The sequence below is a fragment of the Sitophilus oryzae genome, unplaced genomic scaffold (assembly GCF_002938485.1).
Source record: "Sitophilus oryzae breed Bouriz unplaced genomic scaffold, Soryzae_2.0 scaffold_937_pilon_pilon, whole genome shotgun sequence".
NCBI classification, from domain to species: domain Eukaryota; kingdom Metazoa; phylum Arthropoda; class Insecta; order Coleoptera; family Curculionidae; genus Sitophilus; species Sitophilus oryzae.
In genome coordinates this window covers 1,972,445-1,989,851 of record NW_022147569.1, presented here as the reverse complement: position 1 = coordinate 1,989,851, position 17,407 = coordinate 1,972,445, and the positions used below count along the sequence as shown (strand labels likewise).

The 17,407-nt window shown below is 32.7% G+C and overlaps 1 protein-coding gene across 1 annotated transcript; it reads left to right on the top strand.

Moving 5' to 3' along the window:
- The first annotated feature begins 266 nt into the window (after window positions 1–266).
- LOC115890927 lies at window positions 267–11,463 on the top strand. Its single transcript, XM_030911290.1, has 4 exons — window positions 267–380; window positions 6,325–6,645; window positions 6,721–6,834; window positions 7,903–11,463. The coding sequence occupies exons 1-4, from the start codon at window positions 267–269 to the stop codon at window positions 11,461–11,463; spliced, it is 4,110 nt and encodes a 1,369-aa protein (XP_030767150.1).
- Window positions 11,464–17,407: the final 5,944 nt, after the last annotated feature.

The window sequence follows — 17,407 nt, the reverse complement described above, 5'->3', positions numbered from 1 at the left end:
TCATTATAAGGAACACATACTGGAATCACAAAGGTTGTGTCAGAACAGAAAAAGGAAATACAAGATACGTGGACATACAAAGAGGTGTTAGACAGGGATGCATATTGTCACCATTATTGTTTAACGTTTATGCCGAATATATAATCCGAAAATCTCTTCAAAATTGTCCAGAAGGGGCTAAAATAAATGGAAAAATTATAAACAATATAAGATATGCAGACGACACCGTGGTATTAGCAGAATCCGAAGACCAGCTGCAAACCCTAATGGACAAACTGACAGAAGAAAGTATCAGGATGAGTCTAGAGATTAACACCGCCACGACAAAAACTATGATTTTCGACAGACATCCGCAAGACAATGAAAATACCGACATAATGGTAAACGGCGTCCATCTAGAAACCACGCGGAGTTATATTTACTTGGGCAGGGAATTAAACAGCCAGCTAGACCACTCTAAAGAAATCAGAAGAAGAATAGAAATAGCTAGGGCTGGTTTCCTCAACATGCGGAAGTTTTTGTGCCATCCCAGAATAGGTATACCAACAAGGCTAAGAATATTAAAATGTTATATATGGCCCCTACTTCAATATGGATGCGAAACATGGACGCTAAAACAAGAAGACATCAAACGCCTTAATGCTTCTGAAATGTGGATGTATCGTCGGATGCTGTGGATAAGTTGGACCTCCAGAACAACAAATTGTGAAGTTTTAGACAGAATGAAAACTCGTCCACACCTAACAGGCACAATTAAAATCAAAAAGACTTCCTACCTTGGACATATAATGCGGCACTCAGAATATGAAGAAATACAGCTCATAATAGAAGGAAAAATCGAATGAAAGCGTAGCATAGGGAGGAAAAATAAATCATGGCTACGTAACATAAGAGATTGGACCCACACCGACGGAAACACTCTTATTCACCAAGCTCTGGACAGAGAGTCATACGCCATATTAATTGCCAACCTCAACAGTGAAGGCACCTAGGAGAGGAGTTTTCTAGAAACATCTACTGCACGCTCAGCCTGGGACACTCTGTATATATCTAAATAAATTAAAACAAAGTCGGGTTCGGTATCTATAAATCAAACAACGCCCGGAAAAATTAGTAAACTAAAACGCTAAATAAGAGCTAAAATGCTGTAATTTTATTGTTTATTATTAATTGTATTATTCAGTTTGATTCTCTTGACAATATGTAAATTTTTCCATAAAATATGACAGAAGTTATACAGGGTGTCCCAATATTGTGTGAACATACTACTACGTATTTTTGGAATCAAAGTAAAAAAAAAGATTTCAGTTAACGTCTCCTTTTCGCTGCCAGGGCTAATCTGGACGGGGCCTACTTTGTTTACGCGGAATCCGAACCGCGGTCCTCGCCCATACATGGTCAGTGGCCTACCGACTTAGGAAGCGTCTAAATTAACTCTTACTCACGAGATATCCGATCTCATCCGGCCTCGAACCGGCGTGAATGAGCAGTGTGTATCAACAGATTTTACACTTTTCCCTCGGACAACAGCATGATACAGAGTTTCGAACCGGTCACCCGTCCATCCACCAGTATCGCCTTACGTCGCTTAACTTCGGTGTTCTAATGGGAACCGGTATTTCAACGTAGCTAGGCCGTTGCTCTCCTAGGAATCAAAATAAGTTTTTTGGACACAATTTACCTCTATACAAAATTGATTAGTTTGTCCGTTAGAGGGCATCAAATTTTAAAAAAATAATCACATTTTTTCACATATTTTAAGAACCGTTATTCCGATTTGAATGATATTTTGGGTGTATATTTTGCTAAGTGCTTTAAAATTTGAATTTTACAAAAATCAAGAAAAATTACGGAAAATGTAAAAACCACCCCACCCCTACATAAGTTTTAGAATAAGTATTTTCCAACTCAACCGACGACCGATTTTTTTTCGTAAAAACGAAAAGAAAATCTGTAGTCAGTGGAGTTGAAAAATATTTATAAAAAAATTATGTAGGGGTGGGGTAGTTTTTACCCTTCCCGTACATTTTCTTGGTTTTTGTAAAAGTCAAATTTTAAAGCAACTTTGATCTTCTGTCTTCTAGTGGACAAAGAAAGCACTTTTGTATAGAGGTAAATTGCGTCCAATCAACTTATTTTGATTACAAAAATACTTAGTAGTTTTACGTCCACGGAATATTGGGACACCCTATATAAAAATTAAAAACAAAATTAATTTTTGATTTTATAAACGTTGCATTGGGGGGCGCAGGCGCACTTTAAAAAAATCGTAAAAAAAAGTTTTTAATAATAAAAAAATGATAGCAATAAAATTTGCTTACTAAAATTTGGTGTACCTTGAACGTGAACCCAATTTGGTGTCTAGAACCAGATATATTGTACATCAAAATTTTAACAGGCCCCGCTGGTAGAATCACACTCTGAAATTTAGCCGAGCATTTTTCGGACAACCTGTATAATAGCACAGTTTAAAGAATCTAAAATATATTTATATATTATTTAAATTATAATTATTTTTTGATATAAAATTTAATTAAACACAGACCCTTATCAGATATACATCCGTCATTTGGGCTCTTGCTCACGATCCCTTTTATGTGGAACTGGATATTATTGTTATTGTTATTACAGCCATTTAATTCAAAATGACAAACAGAAAATAATCTCCACCCTTTAATTCAGTTATATAAGATGGGTTATATTTATATTCTTTATAGCCTACACGTTCTGACTCCACAACGAGTGGACCATTACAATCAAAAGCAGAAAGAAACCCAAACAGACGATGTCGTGATTTTGGTTTAAAGTTTCTTTACGTATTTCTCTAGTTTCTCTTTTCTGTACTGTCAAGTTTCTGTTAAGATAAATTAGTTCAATTGTTCGAGATATGAATAGTAATGTTTCATGCTTTTAACACTGAAAATGTTTCTGTTATCCTATATAAGGGAGCCCAAATCGAATTAAAATGCTACATTTGCCACACCATGACGTCATATATACAAGGGTATAGGAAATCTCGGCGCAGCGGCGGCAGTCGGCCAGCGCGCGCAAAAACCATTACATCGCTAATTGTTTATTGATATATCTTTATTAGTTTAAAAGCAAAAAATATGGGGTTTGCTTTGATACCTTGTCAAGACATAAGCGAAACTTTTAAATTGTTTCTTTTTTTCATTTAGGCCTTCGTATTTCGTTAAATGTAAGTTATATTAAAAAAAGTCTATTTTTAAACCAAATTTTCGCATGATTGAAATGAGTTATCATATTTAAAGTTTTTTTTTGGTCATAAGCGCTGATGGAAATGTTTTTTTGTAAATAATTATAAAAAATTACTCCCTACGAAGACTTTATTGTGTACTGGATCAAAAAATAAGTTATTTGTTTTCTCTATACGGTGGTATTAATATATCGACTTTTGACGATAGTGCCCTTTTACCCGGTCTAATTTTGTACTACTTTCGGAATAAGGGTCCCCATATCATGTACTGTACTTCCATTCCTGAAAAATTCAGCTTGTGATACCGAAGTGAGACGTAAAGTCAAAATAAGCTTTAATCTACCTACATCATAGGTAGGTGTAGGTACTCTAGGTATATTCTACCGAGACAGTAGCTGACAGTAGTAATTAATTTGTTATCCGATAAGTAGTTGTCATTATATAAGTTTAATCATCTTATACCTCCTATAACGGTAGGTTTTGGATTTTTTCCTGATTGGTTTGTTAAACAAAAATATACTGGGCATATAAAGGTCTAACACAATACATGTATTGAATATACTTATTTTAACCAATGCATTGTTTTGTTTTTTTAATTTCATAAATAAGAAATTTTTTATAGTTTTTATTATAAAAAACAGTGATTATTATACAATTTATTTACACCCCTTACACTGTTTTCTGTAAGGAGTATATTTCGTAACCTCTTACGATATAAGAGGGCACAAAGTGTTTTATTACTTGATGCTTAGATTAAAATTTAATAATATATTTGTACATAAAATAAAATAGACTAGAAAGTCAATTAATTAATATTGACGTAATTACTAAATAATTACAAGATTTGTTTTCTAATTATTTTAGTGTATTTTTAGTCACCTAATTATAAAGGAGAGATATCCAACCATTGCATTATTTTACTCACAAATAAATGTTTTATGGTTTTTATTATAAAACAAGGATTAATTTATTATACACCCCTTAACCCAAACACTCCAAGAAGGAATGACCCCTTATTTAAAGTGGACAAGCTTTATTAGTCAATGTTTTAATTACCCAGCGTCTTTAATAAAAATCTAATGTAATTTTTCATAGAAATGATCTGACATAAAAAGCAAATTTTATCTAAAAACTTTTTGATTATCTACAAGGAGTAAACTGCTGACAAATGTCTGTATACTAATGCCAAAGTAATGCCAAAAATAGAAATTAAATACCAAAATTTCTCATATAATGCCCCACTAATGCCAAGCTGATTCCAATATAATACCACTAATACCACGAATAATATGTAACACATTTGTTTAACGAATTAACCTGTAACAATAGTGGTAGGTACGTGCACAGATTTTTTCCTAGGTAACTTAAAAGTCGTTAAAAGTCTAATTATATTTAAAGAAGATATAATTCCAACTAATTGCATTATAAGGCCAATAATGCACAAGTAATACCATTAAAATTTTAGCGTTTTTAATTTGTGTAACATATTTCTTTAAAAAATTAACCTGTAAAAATAGTGGTAGGTACGCGCACAGATTTTTTCGCTAGGTAACTTATTAAGTCGTTAAGCAGGCCTATAAAAGCTATAACAACATAGGTAACTAATATTTATAATTTTATTCGAGTTTTAATCTCAAATATAAAGTATAAACTTTATTGAATAAAGTTTATACAAATCACTTTACCATAACAAAAAAGTAAAAACATGTCATGGCGGAAGATATTCAGGTGGCATTTCACATATTTATCTATTAAAATCGAGATTAAAATAATAAACTTGTGTAACATGTTCTACATGAGATAGAAAGTTTCAGAATCGATTAATACGCAATATGCTACGCAGTCAACTTGTTCCTATGCGCGGATGAGCGTCTTCAAGACTCTTCCATCGGCCAGAGTCACGACGCCACGCGCCGCCGAAGAGGAATCGGCCTACAGGCTGGACACGGTAGACTACGATATTGGCGAGTCTGAATATTTATAAAAATCTGCAAAGTAAAATATGTTGGAAAAATAATTAATCCATACATAATATATAAAAGCTCAAAGAGTTTTTTTGTTGCATCCATCCCGCCGAAACCGCTTCACCAATCTTGATGATTCTTTTTTTAAATGAAAGGTATATATGTGTAGATTTGTTATGAAGTATTTTTATAGTGCTTAATGGCTATTTCTTTGTGTAAAACGACTAAATACTAAAACATACCTGTTCGGATTTTATGATTTCTGTAATATGAATCGCCTCGGGATTCAAGAGGTTTCGAAGAGAGGGCGCTACCGCAGTCGGTCGACAAGGGTCGATTTCGCTTGCGACGCTTGAAAGAGAAGATGGCTGCGAACCTCAGCAAGAAAGACATTTTTTCAGTTAAAAGTAAAAATTTGTTGTTAAATTTACAAGTAAAATAAAGAATTATCTATGGTCCTTCGAGCTATCATTTTAAGGTGACCTAAACCGCAACATTTTGGTCCTAACGAGCCGGATAAGTGCCATTTTGATCATTTTAAAAACGATATTGCCGGGCTAGAAACGAGCCTTTTGTCATGAACTGGAAGAACATCCATGGTGGCCGGCTAGCAACAAAACGCAAGAAGTGAGTCTGTCCCTATCTATTTCCTTATTTTCCTATTCATGCATGCTGTGCTCGACTAATAATGTTTATAATATATTCATAGTAAATTCAGTAGTTTTTCAAGTTAATAAAGACTAAAGACGATAAAGTTATATAGTTATACAGATCGGTATACGTAGATTTGTCATAAATAATTGATCAAGGTTATTTTCTTAAGAGTTTTAATACGGGAGATTTTATTAAGAGTCCCACTACTACGGGATATTCTCTTAAGGGTCTCACTACTACGAGATATTTTATCAACGGCTTCATTACATATTTAACAAAAGAATCATATTGTATAATTTAATTTAAGGGTATTTTTTAAGTTTAAGGTACCACAGAAATAATATTTAGTAACTTAACGATTTATTGTGAGTGTAATTGAAAAAACAAATTGATAATAAGATAACATTGCTATAAATTTAGTAAAAAGAATATACTGCAACAGAAGAAGCTATAGAATTGTGTTAAATATTATAATTTATATTGCAATAGGTAAGATTTGAAATGGCTGAAGCAATAGATCTCAGAAGGTTAAGAACTAGGCGAGGTCAGTTGAGAGGCATAGCCACTCGGTTTCAAAGTTTTATGTCTAACATGCAGGATGTTCTAGAAGTAAAAACTAGGTTGGAAAAAGTAGAGTCCGCGTTTGTAGAGTTCGATCAAGTTCAGTCCGAATTAGAGCTATTAGATGAAGAAGAAACAGAAGTTAGAGAAGAAATAGAAAATGTATTTTACAAAGCTATTTCTACAGGTAAAAATGCATGCGTTGATGCTAATATTAATTCACAAATATTACATACACCTCAAAATCCAGTAAGTAACATAAAGCTACATCCTATAAATTTTCCTATTTTTAGCGGAGGTTATGAGAATTGGATTAATTTTAAGGATACTTTTAATTCCTTAATAGATAATAATGTATCATTAGATGCGATTCAAAAATTTCATTATCTGAAATCTTGTCTTCGAGAAGACGCAGCTCAGATTATAAGTTCTTTAGAGGTAACTAGTAGCAATTATTCAATAGCTTGGAAATTGTTACAAGAACGTTATGAAAATCAAAGATTAATAATTCATAATTACATTAAAACTTTATTTGAAATATCTCCAGTTCAGAAAGAATCTTGTAAAGATTTAAGAAATTTATTAGACACGTTTTTGAAAAATATTAGAGCCTTACATTCACTAGGACAACCCACAGATCAATGGGATACACTCTTAATTTATTTATTAACATCTAAACTCGATTATAACACAAGAAAAGAGTGGGAATGTTCATTAAAGAGTAACAATTTGCCTACTATGGTCAACTTAACGGATTTTCTAAAGCAAAGATGTATGATATTAGAAACAATAAATGTAAACAAAACAAAATCAGATATATCTATTTCATACAGAAAAGGCCATGATAATAAGAGTCATTCTTTTGCCACAACTCAAAACTCCAGTTTTTCATGCTATTATTGTAATCAACCTCATCCTATTTATAGATGTCAATCATTTTTTAAACTTAATTTAGAGAATAAACATAAAGAAATTAAAAAATTAAAATTATGTGCAAACTGTTTAAAACCAAATCACGCTACAGATCAGTGTCAATCTCTTAGAACATGTTTTAAATGTAACCTAAAACATCATACGTTATTACATGACTATTCGAGTAACAAAACAAATGTAACTTCCTGTTCTCATTGCGCATGTAATAATAAAATACCAACTGAAGTTTCTGAAAATGAAAAAGATAATAGTGAGAATCAATCTTCATTAAATTTATCTTCTACTGCTGCTCATTCTTTATCAAATTATGTCATGTTATCGACAGCTGTTATATATATAAAAGATAAATTTGGAAATTTGCATACCTGTCGTGCTCTTTTAGACTCAGGTAGCCAAAGTAATTTTATTACAAAGTCATTAGCAGAAAAATTACAGTTAGATCAAAATCATACTAACATTTCAATATCTTGTATTGGTAAAAATAATACTAATATTTCAAAAGCAGTAAATTCTACAATAAAGTCAATGTACGGTTCATTTACAACTAATTTAAGTTTTTTCATAATTTCTCAGATTACTGAAGAGATACCTCAAATAAAATTTGATATAAGTCATATTAAAATTCCAGATAATATACAACTGGCTGATCCAAAATTTAATATTCCAAATAATATAGATATTCTTATAGGCGCTTCAATATTTTATGACTTAATAATGGGCGAATCAATAAGTTTAGGTACAAAACAGCCTACATTAAGAAAAACTAAGTTAGGTTGGATATTGTCAGGTATCATTCACAATAAACAAGTAAATAAACAAATATGTAATTTATCTTTAAATAAACAATTGACACGATTCTGGGAAATAGAAGAAGTACCATTTAAAAAACATTTTTCCCTTGAAGAACAATATTGTGAATCATACTTTAAAGAAACTACCACACGTAACGAAGATGGTAGATTTATTGTCAAGCTACCACATAATGATTCAGTTAATAAACTTGGGGATTCTAAGGCCATCGCTTTAAAAAGATTAAATCAAATCGAATTGAAATTTGAAAAGGATCAAACATATAAAACACTTTATAATGAATTTTTAAAAGAATATTTAGATATGGAGCATATGACACTAGTAAACACAGATTCAGATAATATTGATCATTGTTTTTATTTACCTCATCATGCTGTTAGAAAGGAAGACAGCAGTACCACAAAATTAAGAGTAGTTTTCGATGGTAGTGCGATTACAAATACAGGAATATCATTGAATAATTGTTTGCATGTAGGCCCAACTATACAGGATGATTTATTTGATATAGTAATTCGGTTTAGAACGTATCCTATAGTATTTACTGGTGACATCGCGAAAATGTATCGCATGGTTTTAGTACATCCTGAGCATAGGAATCTACAAAGAATTCTTTGGCGTGAAAATGATAATGAACCTGTTCAATCTTATACGTTAAATACTTTAACTTACGGTACAGCTCCAGCATCATTTTTAGCCATTCGATGTCTCCATGAATTAGCATATCAAAATCAACATAGATATCCTGAAGCTTGCAATAAGATACTTAAAGATTTTTACGTAGATGACTTACTAACCGGTACTAATACGGTAAAGGATGCACTTAAATTAAAAAACGAGATATATGAGATTTTAAAGTCCGGTGGATTTGAATTACGAAAATGGTCATCAAATTCACGAGCCTTTGTTGAAGATATAAATTCTAATTCTACTCATTTATTTTCAGATAAAACAGATTTTAAGTTACTAGGTTTAATTTGGGATTCAAAAACAGATATACTACGATACTCAGTAAACGTGAACTATAATAAAACAAATATTACTAAAAGGCAAATTTTATCATTAATATCACAAATATATGATCCTCTGGGATTGATTGGCCCAGCTACTATAAAAGCTAAGATTATTATGCAAAATTTGTGGCAATGTGAGATAAATTGGGACGATCCAATTCCATCAGACATAGCTGAAATCTGGCAAGATTTTAGTAAACAATTAAATTCATTAAATGATATTTCAGTGCCTAGACATGTATTATGTAATTCTTCAAATTATGTTGAACTTCACGGTTTTTGTGACGCCTCCGAGAGTGCATATGGCTGTTGTATCTACCTACGATCATTAACTAATTTCGGAGAATGTACAGTGAGATTATTGTGTGCAAAATCAAAAGTAGCACCACTCAAACGAATAACTTTACCTAAATTGGAATTGTGTGGAGCTTTACTTCTGGCTAAGTTAACAAAACGAGTTCTTAGATCTTTAACGGTAAACATAGAAAAAACATTTCTTTTTACTGATTCCAGCATTGTATTATCATGGATATCGACAGAACCATGTTATTTAAAAACATTCGTCGCCAATCGAATTGCGGAAATTACCGAATTAACGTCAAAAGATAAATGGTATCATGTAAAGTCAGAATTAAATCCTGCTGATATTATTTCGCGAGGCACAAATCCAAACATTTTAAAAGATAAAAAATTATGGTGGTGCGGTCCTAATTTTTTAAATGATAATGCCAAGCCGTTCTCAAGCAGAACTCCTGACTACAGAGATAGTAATGTACCAGAAATGAAAAGAACTGTAGCTTTAGTTTCAAATACTGCTGAGATATCTAATATCTTTACTAAATTTTCTTCCCTAACAAAGCTTAAACGCGTAATTGCATATGTTTTACGTTTTAAAAACAACGCTTTATGTAAAGATAATAAAATTTCAGGTCCTCTTAGAGTAAATGAGTTAAACAAAGCTATGACTATTCTAATTAAGATTGTACAATTTCAAGAGTTTGCTGACGATATAAAAAATCTTACTTCTAAAATTAAACTGTCCAATTCTAGCAAGCTGTTGAATTTGAATCCATTTTTAGATGAAGATGGTATTATTAGAGTCGGCGGAAGATTAAAACATTCGCATTTAAGTTATAATCAGAAGCATCCGACAATATTACCTACAAAGCACACCTTCACAGAACTGTTAATATTACACACTCATTTACGATATTTACATATGGGTACTCAAGCACTTCTAGCTACAATTCGTTTAGAATATTGGCCATTATCAGGGAAAGTTGCCGTCAAGCGCATCTTGCGGAAATGTATTAAATGCTTTAGAGCTAAACCAAAGTCTGTAACTCAAATAATGGGAGATTTACCTTCCGATCGTTTTTCAACATTAAGACCATTTTATAAGTGCGGTGTAGATTACGCAGGTCCTTTATATATTAAAAATAGTACTTCTAGAAAAGCAAAAAATGTAAAAGCTTATATATGTTTATTTATTTGCCTATCAACAAAGGCAGTTCATATTGAACTAGTGCGTGATCTCTCAACTGATGCTTTTATAAATTCTTTAAAACGGTTTATATCACGAAGAGGTAAACCTTCTGACATCTATTCAGACAATGGAACAAATTTTCGAGGTGCAGCTAGAGAGTTGCAACAATTATATAGTTTCCTTTCTGATAAGTCAGTTAATGAAGAAATTTTGAATTTCTTGGGACAGGATAAAATTTCATGGCATTTCATTCCGTCAAATTCGCCGCATATGGGAGGTATTTGGGAGGCCGCGATCAAATCAGCCAAGTATCATATAAAACGCATATTATCTCAAGCATATTTAACTTTTGAAGATATGTACACATTATTGGTTGAAGTTGAAGCATGTCTGAATTCTAGACCCCTTACCCAAATATCCAATGATCCCCTAGATTTCTCCTTGCTTACCCCAAGTCACTTTCTTATTGGAGACTCTTTATTGGCCATACCTGAAACCAACATCATTGAAGCAAATGTTTCACGTTTGAATCATTACCAAAGGTTGAAACAAATTCATCAACACTTTTGGCAAAGATGGTCACGAGAGTATTTGTCTACATTACAAACCAGATCCAAATGGAAGACCAGTCAACAAAATAATCTAAATATTGGGCGTTTGGTCATCCTGAAGGAAGAGTCATCACCACCTTTACAATGGACGAGAGGCCGAATAGTCGACATTCATCCAGGATCCGATGGACTTGTGCGCGTCGTTTCTGTGAAAGTGCCGAACGGTCGCATAGTTAAGCGGTCTATTGCTAAAGTTTGTTTAATGCCAGTCGATTAAAAGTTCGAAACTTTTAAGGTGGCCGGTATGTTCGGATTTTATGATTTCTGTAATATGAATCGCCTCGGGATTCAAGAGGTTTCGAAGAGAGGGCGCTACCGTAGTCGGTCGACAAGGGTCGATTTCGCTTGCGACGCTTGAAAGAGAAGATGGCTGCGAACCTCAGCAAGAAAGACATTTTTTCAGTTAAAAGTAAAAATTTGTTGTTAAATTTACAAGTAAAATAAAGAATTATCTATGGTCCTTCGAGCTATCATTTTAAGGTGACCTAAACCGCAACAATACCTGAAAAACACCTACACACAATACCTCCAGAAATAAATTATTTGTCATTGTCAGTGGTGTGTCAGTTAGATTATATATTAAGTTATTAGATATTTTAGGAGTGAGTTCATACCGCCAGCTTTAGATACATAAATATTAGCACAAAGGTTCGTTTAAACGACATTAGCGAATTAGCTACACAAAGAGATTTTAGGAAATTCATCCTCTTAGAGAGTAAAATTATGTCCGAACAGTTTGTTGTATGAAAATTCCTTACTATTTGGTCTAGAAGAATGAAATCCTACAAAAAGGATTAGAAGAAATTTTTGAAATTCATCAACCAAATGGGTAAAGTTAGTAAAAATTTATATAAAACTTGGTGACCTCTGGATTATACACATAAAAATTGCCACAAAGATAAAGCGAATTTATGAAATTTATACACTTAGGGAGTAGAATAGGGAATGAAAGTTTGCTGTACGAAAATGCAATACTATAACATTATAAACCAGACAGTATAAAATTTTATACAAGGGTTGATTTAGTGACATCATAACGAAATATATCTTCCCCAATTATCCTTCAAAGAATAAAAAATAACCTATAAAGAAAGTATTAGTGCTCTTAATAAATAAAAAAAAGATGAAAATTAAAAAAACATCTATGCTCACTAGCTCTCTATAAAGAAGTAAAAAATCATTTAATCAATGCATGAACGATTCGAGGTGTAACGCGAACGTAGTCGCGGGAAAAAGCTAGTAGGTAATTTATTAAATTATTTTATTTACCCGATTAATTTTCATTGAAAAGGAATTTTTGTAATTCGCCACTATATTAGTTAAAAACTAAGAAACTCGATTTTGCGATTTTGACTTATACTTTTTACAAAATCTGAACACATTTTAAAAGAAAAAAGCTTTTGATAATATTTGTGTAGATTGACTACAAGTTGTATAACATAAATTTCTACGACCGGTCTACCTAGTGGTCTGCAGCATCGCCTTGTGGTGCAAACATGGGCCTGTTAATCTGTGACGTGACGCACAACAGCCAAGAAAAACAGAAGCGTAGCTAAGAATTTAGTAATTTAAAAAAAAATGTCTTTTAGGTACAGTAGTAGGTATTAAAAAGTTTTGTGTTTAAATGGGGTTTGCCTTTAACAGTTAAAAAATTATATCGTAAAGTGTAACTTTCCGTAAGAATTCTTTATCTGTCATCGATCATGATCTGTCATCACGTTAACCTGATGTTTTGTATGTTATTTTGTTTTTTTGCTTGTTTGTTTTACGGATAGGTGCGGTCGCATAATTATTATTGATAATGTTTTATTTAATGTTAACATTACTACTTTTTCAGTGAATCTTTAAATCTGTTGTTTTTTGTTAAGTTCGTTATTTAAACATATGTATGTAATACACTCATATTAACACTAATCATATTTTTACGTTTTTATTCATCATTTTCAATGCCCCCCTCCCGGTTGCATCTTTGTAAAGGACTGTGAATTTTTTAATTTATTTATTTATTATCTTACGCCAAAAGTATTCCACAAAAATTACAATTAGATTAGATATGCACTTAAAATAATGAAGTAATAAAAGATGTAACAGAAAGTTTCGGAAGTCTGGTAAATTAAATAAATAAAGTGTTGTAAATATTTCTTTTATTGTACCACGTTGATGTTTGTGGCTATAATATGGCTTAACGAAATATTATAAAATATTTAAACTCAATAAGCAACCGAACTTCCAATGTTTCTTAGGACTATGCTTATCTAGCACCTGGTCATCTAGACCTCAAATATTAATTTGCTCAATTTATTCTTGTTTGTCTAACCAAAAGCTGTTTTCACATTCACTGTATAAATAAAAGGGCGGTAAATTAAATTCCGTAGTCGCTAACAGTCTAACAGTTAAAAAAACGAAATTCAAATAAACGAATTAAGAGAGCCATCTATACCGGGTGCGTCTCAAAAGTGTTTCACTCCTATAACTTTTTTATTTTTTCAGATAACAAAACGAGATTTGGTATGTTAGTATATGACATAAATTAGGACTGATTGATTCAATTGTTTTTGGTCACTTCCTGTTTCACCGGAAATGACTACAACTTTTGATTTTTACATGACACCCTGGGTAGTTTTTTTCTTTATTCGAGAGTAAAGGACACTCTGAATAGAATGACATATCATATGTCAACTTTTGATATTTTCGCAAATGGTTTATTTGAAATTGTAACATGGGGTCATACCGACAATTTGATTCGAAATATCGAGTATATGTTACCATATTATATAAAAAAAAATATTTTTCCAAAACTGCTTGATTAAAATTTAGTGTTTTAACATAGTCATTGCACTCGACATTGAAATTTAAAATACGACTTTTCTTTAAGCTAAATAAAGTAAAAAAAATACCGAAGGTAACATTTAAAAATCAAAAGTTGTAGTCATTTCCGGTGAAACAGAAAGCGACCGTAGACAACTGAATACGTCAATCAATCCTGAGTTATATCTTATACTAACATACCAAATCTCGTTTTTTAATCTGAAAAAATAAAATAAAAATGTTATAGGGGTCAAGCCACTCTTGAGAAACACCCGATATATTATTTTGAGTAGAATGATTTGTAATGGACAAACATTTTGAATCTTGTAATATTCAAAATAGTACAAAAATATTTATTAATATGAAACAAAAGTAGGTAGGAAAATTAAAAAACAGATAAAAACTGTAAAATCAAAAGAAAAAAAATAATATTGAAGAATGAACTTTAAGGACTAAATTAATTTATGAGATAAAACTTTAACTCCAAAAACCAGCAATAAGGAATGTACGGCTAAATTAGTTTATAACATAATTTTTTTTTAATTAAAGGCAATTAGTAAACCATTCATATTGTTTTTGTCAACATTTAATATTTGCTTATGAATAATATTATTGTATCATTTTCAGAGTCAGTAGGCCGTTGTGAGCAGATATTATAAGATGAGTACAATGTTATATTAGCGAAGAATTAATGTAGATGTCATAAAACGATATGGCAATAGGGGTGGGAAGGAGTTTACCTGGCTTCACCTAGCTTCACTAAATGATCATTTCAGCTTCGTCCTGTGAGCGGATAGTAGCAGTACTTGAGTGAAATAATTTGTGCCGGTTTAATAGTTCGCCTTTTCACCCTTGTTCGACAATCGACACTTAACAGTACCTTTGTTCGACGGCAGCCAAATCAGAGCAGTGACAAAACCCCGGTGGTTTACAGGAACCCAAAATTACCCCATACCGAAATGTCTCCTATTCCAAGCCAGAAGTTACCAGCTACGTCGGATATGGATTACAACGTCTATAGAGAGAAAATCGAGCAGCAAAACAATTTTTTGGAGACTCTTGATGCGGCACGGACCATGTTGAGCTTAAAATATTCGACCAGAGTAAACGACAAGCAGGAATATCAGATTTGCACCACTTCTTCTAGTCAAGATTACACATTTAATGTAGCCGTTGTTGGTGATAATGAAGATGAGACCTTCAAAAGCGATGAAGATAAGTGTCGGAGAGTGTGCGGCAAAATCGACTTGGATGACGACGAAGCAAGAGAAATTATTGAAGGTGCTAAAACTCTCCTTAATTTAAAAAGGAATTCTACTAATAAGAGACCGGCACCAGATATATTAGACTTCGAGCCTCCTTTTAAAATGAGTAAAGTTGAAAACGATTTGAACAAGGAAAATCACGTTCCTTCCAAGCCCAGATTACTTTGGCCGAGGAAAAAGACTGACGCTTCTACTAAATTGATACGCAACAACAATCAGCGGGAGTGCCTCAAGTCCAAACGCGTGCTCGATGTCAAAGAACTGAGGAGTCGGACGGTTCAAGTGTGTCGCGTAACTGACTTAGATGATAACAAAGCCATAAAAACTGAGTTAGATACTAAAACTAACTTAAAGCCAGTTTACTTAGAGCGAAGTGAAAGAAGGCGTCCTCCTACTCGTTACACTTTATAGAACGGGTAAATTTTAATAGAGGGTATCTAACTATAGTATAGTATAAGTAGTATCCTTTCAAGTTGTGTTGTTGAAAAGTTGTGTGTCAAGTTGTTGCAATTTTTTTCTGATATATGTATAATTCTATCAATATCTTAAGATTCTATAAAGTGTTAAATTTTAAATATTGCATTTTCTTATTTTTTCTGGCTATGTTAATAACGTTATTGTAAATAATTATTATAGGTACAGTGAATTTAGTTATATGTTTTACTTCTTGTATAATATATCATATTTATTGAAATAAACGATTTTTTGAGACAGTAAATCAAATAGTACATTTTTATTAATCCCTAAATACGCCTGTTCTGTGAGTCTGCCCAAAAGTCGAATTTTGACAGTTACAGTTCTTTTCTATCTGTTTAGAAAGGAAATAAAGAAATGATTGTAATAAACTCGAGAAAATAGAAATTCCTGCTAAAATAACACGTGGTACGAGGTCGGCTTACCTTGGAGGGTTGTAGTCTTCTCCTGGGTGGCCACCCTGTATCTGGATCAGGAACAACTACTCGCACGAGTAAACGGTACCGAATTGGTAGGACCTTTTGAAGATTTAAAATAAAGTTATTTGCGGCGGCGGCGGTTAGCACGTTGAATCGATCTTTCGATAGATGCGGTTCTTGCGGGATCTTTCGATCAAGTGTGTTGTGGTCCAAAGGTTAATTGACGCAGGCGTGTTTCAGCCCTTTGGAATAACCTCCCTAGTACCACATATGCGTATACAATAAATAATAGAATAAATTAATATTGAATTTAAAATTAAAAAAGATAAAATTAAATATATTTTGAGAGTTTCCTAAACATTCTGCCCGGCGAAAAGGCATGTTCTAAACATGCGTTTTAAATGCGTAACTTTTGAATGCAAAAAAATAAAAATTGAGATAAAGATAAAGAAAAAATAAAAAGAGAAAAAAAAATACATAAAAATAATTTTGTGTAATAGCAAAAAAAAATAAATAAATGGCGATAATTAATTGCTGGGTAAAGGACATAATTTAACTAAAGGACGCTGCAAAGTTCCCCTTAGCTGTCCTCACCAGAGCCACCCGCACCACACCATCCGTCCCTCACTTAACGAAATTATGCGACCCAAGGTCCATTGGCATGGAGGAGCATTTTCATTTTTTATAATAACTAACGTTCCTAGAGAAGGAGCGTCAGAGGAATTAAGCCATTTCTGGCGTTGTTGAAGCGAATGCAAATACTCCTTATGCCACCTGTTCCAAAAATCGCGATGTAATCGTTGTAAAAGTTGCCAACGAGAGAGACGGTTAATTGGTACAGCAGTAAAGTTCGGCGTAGGTAAACTGTTCAATGGCTCTAAAGTTAAAAATGACCAGGGGTTAGCGCATTAATGTCTTCGACGTCCGAACTGATGGGATTGAGCGGACGTGAATTTAATACAGCTTCAATCAAGGTCAGGGTCGTATATAATTCCTCAAAAGTCAGGACTTGTTGTCCGATTACTCGACCTAAATGCGTTTTTACTGAACGGACACCAGCTTCCCAAAGTCCCCCAAAATGTGGGGCAGCGGGCGGATTAAAATGCCATTGAATATTTTCATGTTCAACTGCGGATTCGAACATAGTTTTAATTTCTTTGCTAGCACCAACAAAATTGGTTCCACAATCACTATA

Bases quoted from the DNA above. Each gene is read 5' to 3' on its own strand.
- LOC115890927 (XM_030911290.1), top strand. From the start codon at position 267: ATGGACAAACTGACAGAAGAAAGTATCAGGATGAGTCTAGAGATTAAC. The intron at 381-6,324 runs GTAAACGGCGTC...ATATTGCAATAG, and splicing joins ATGAAAATACCGACATAATG to GTAAGATTTGAAATGGCTGA. The intron at 6,835-7,902 runs GTAACTAGTAGC...ATAATTTCTCAG, and splicing joins AGATTATAAGTTCTTTAGAG to ATTACTGAAGAGATACCTCA.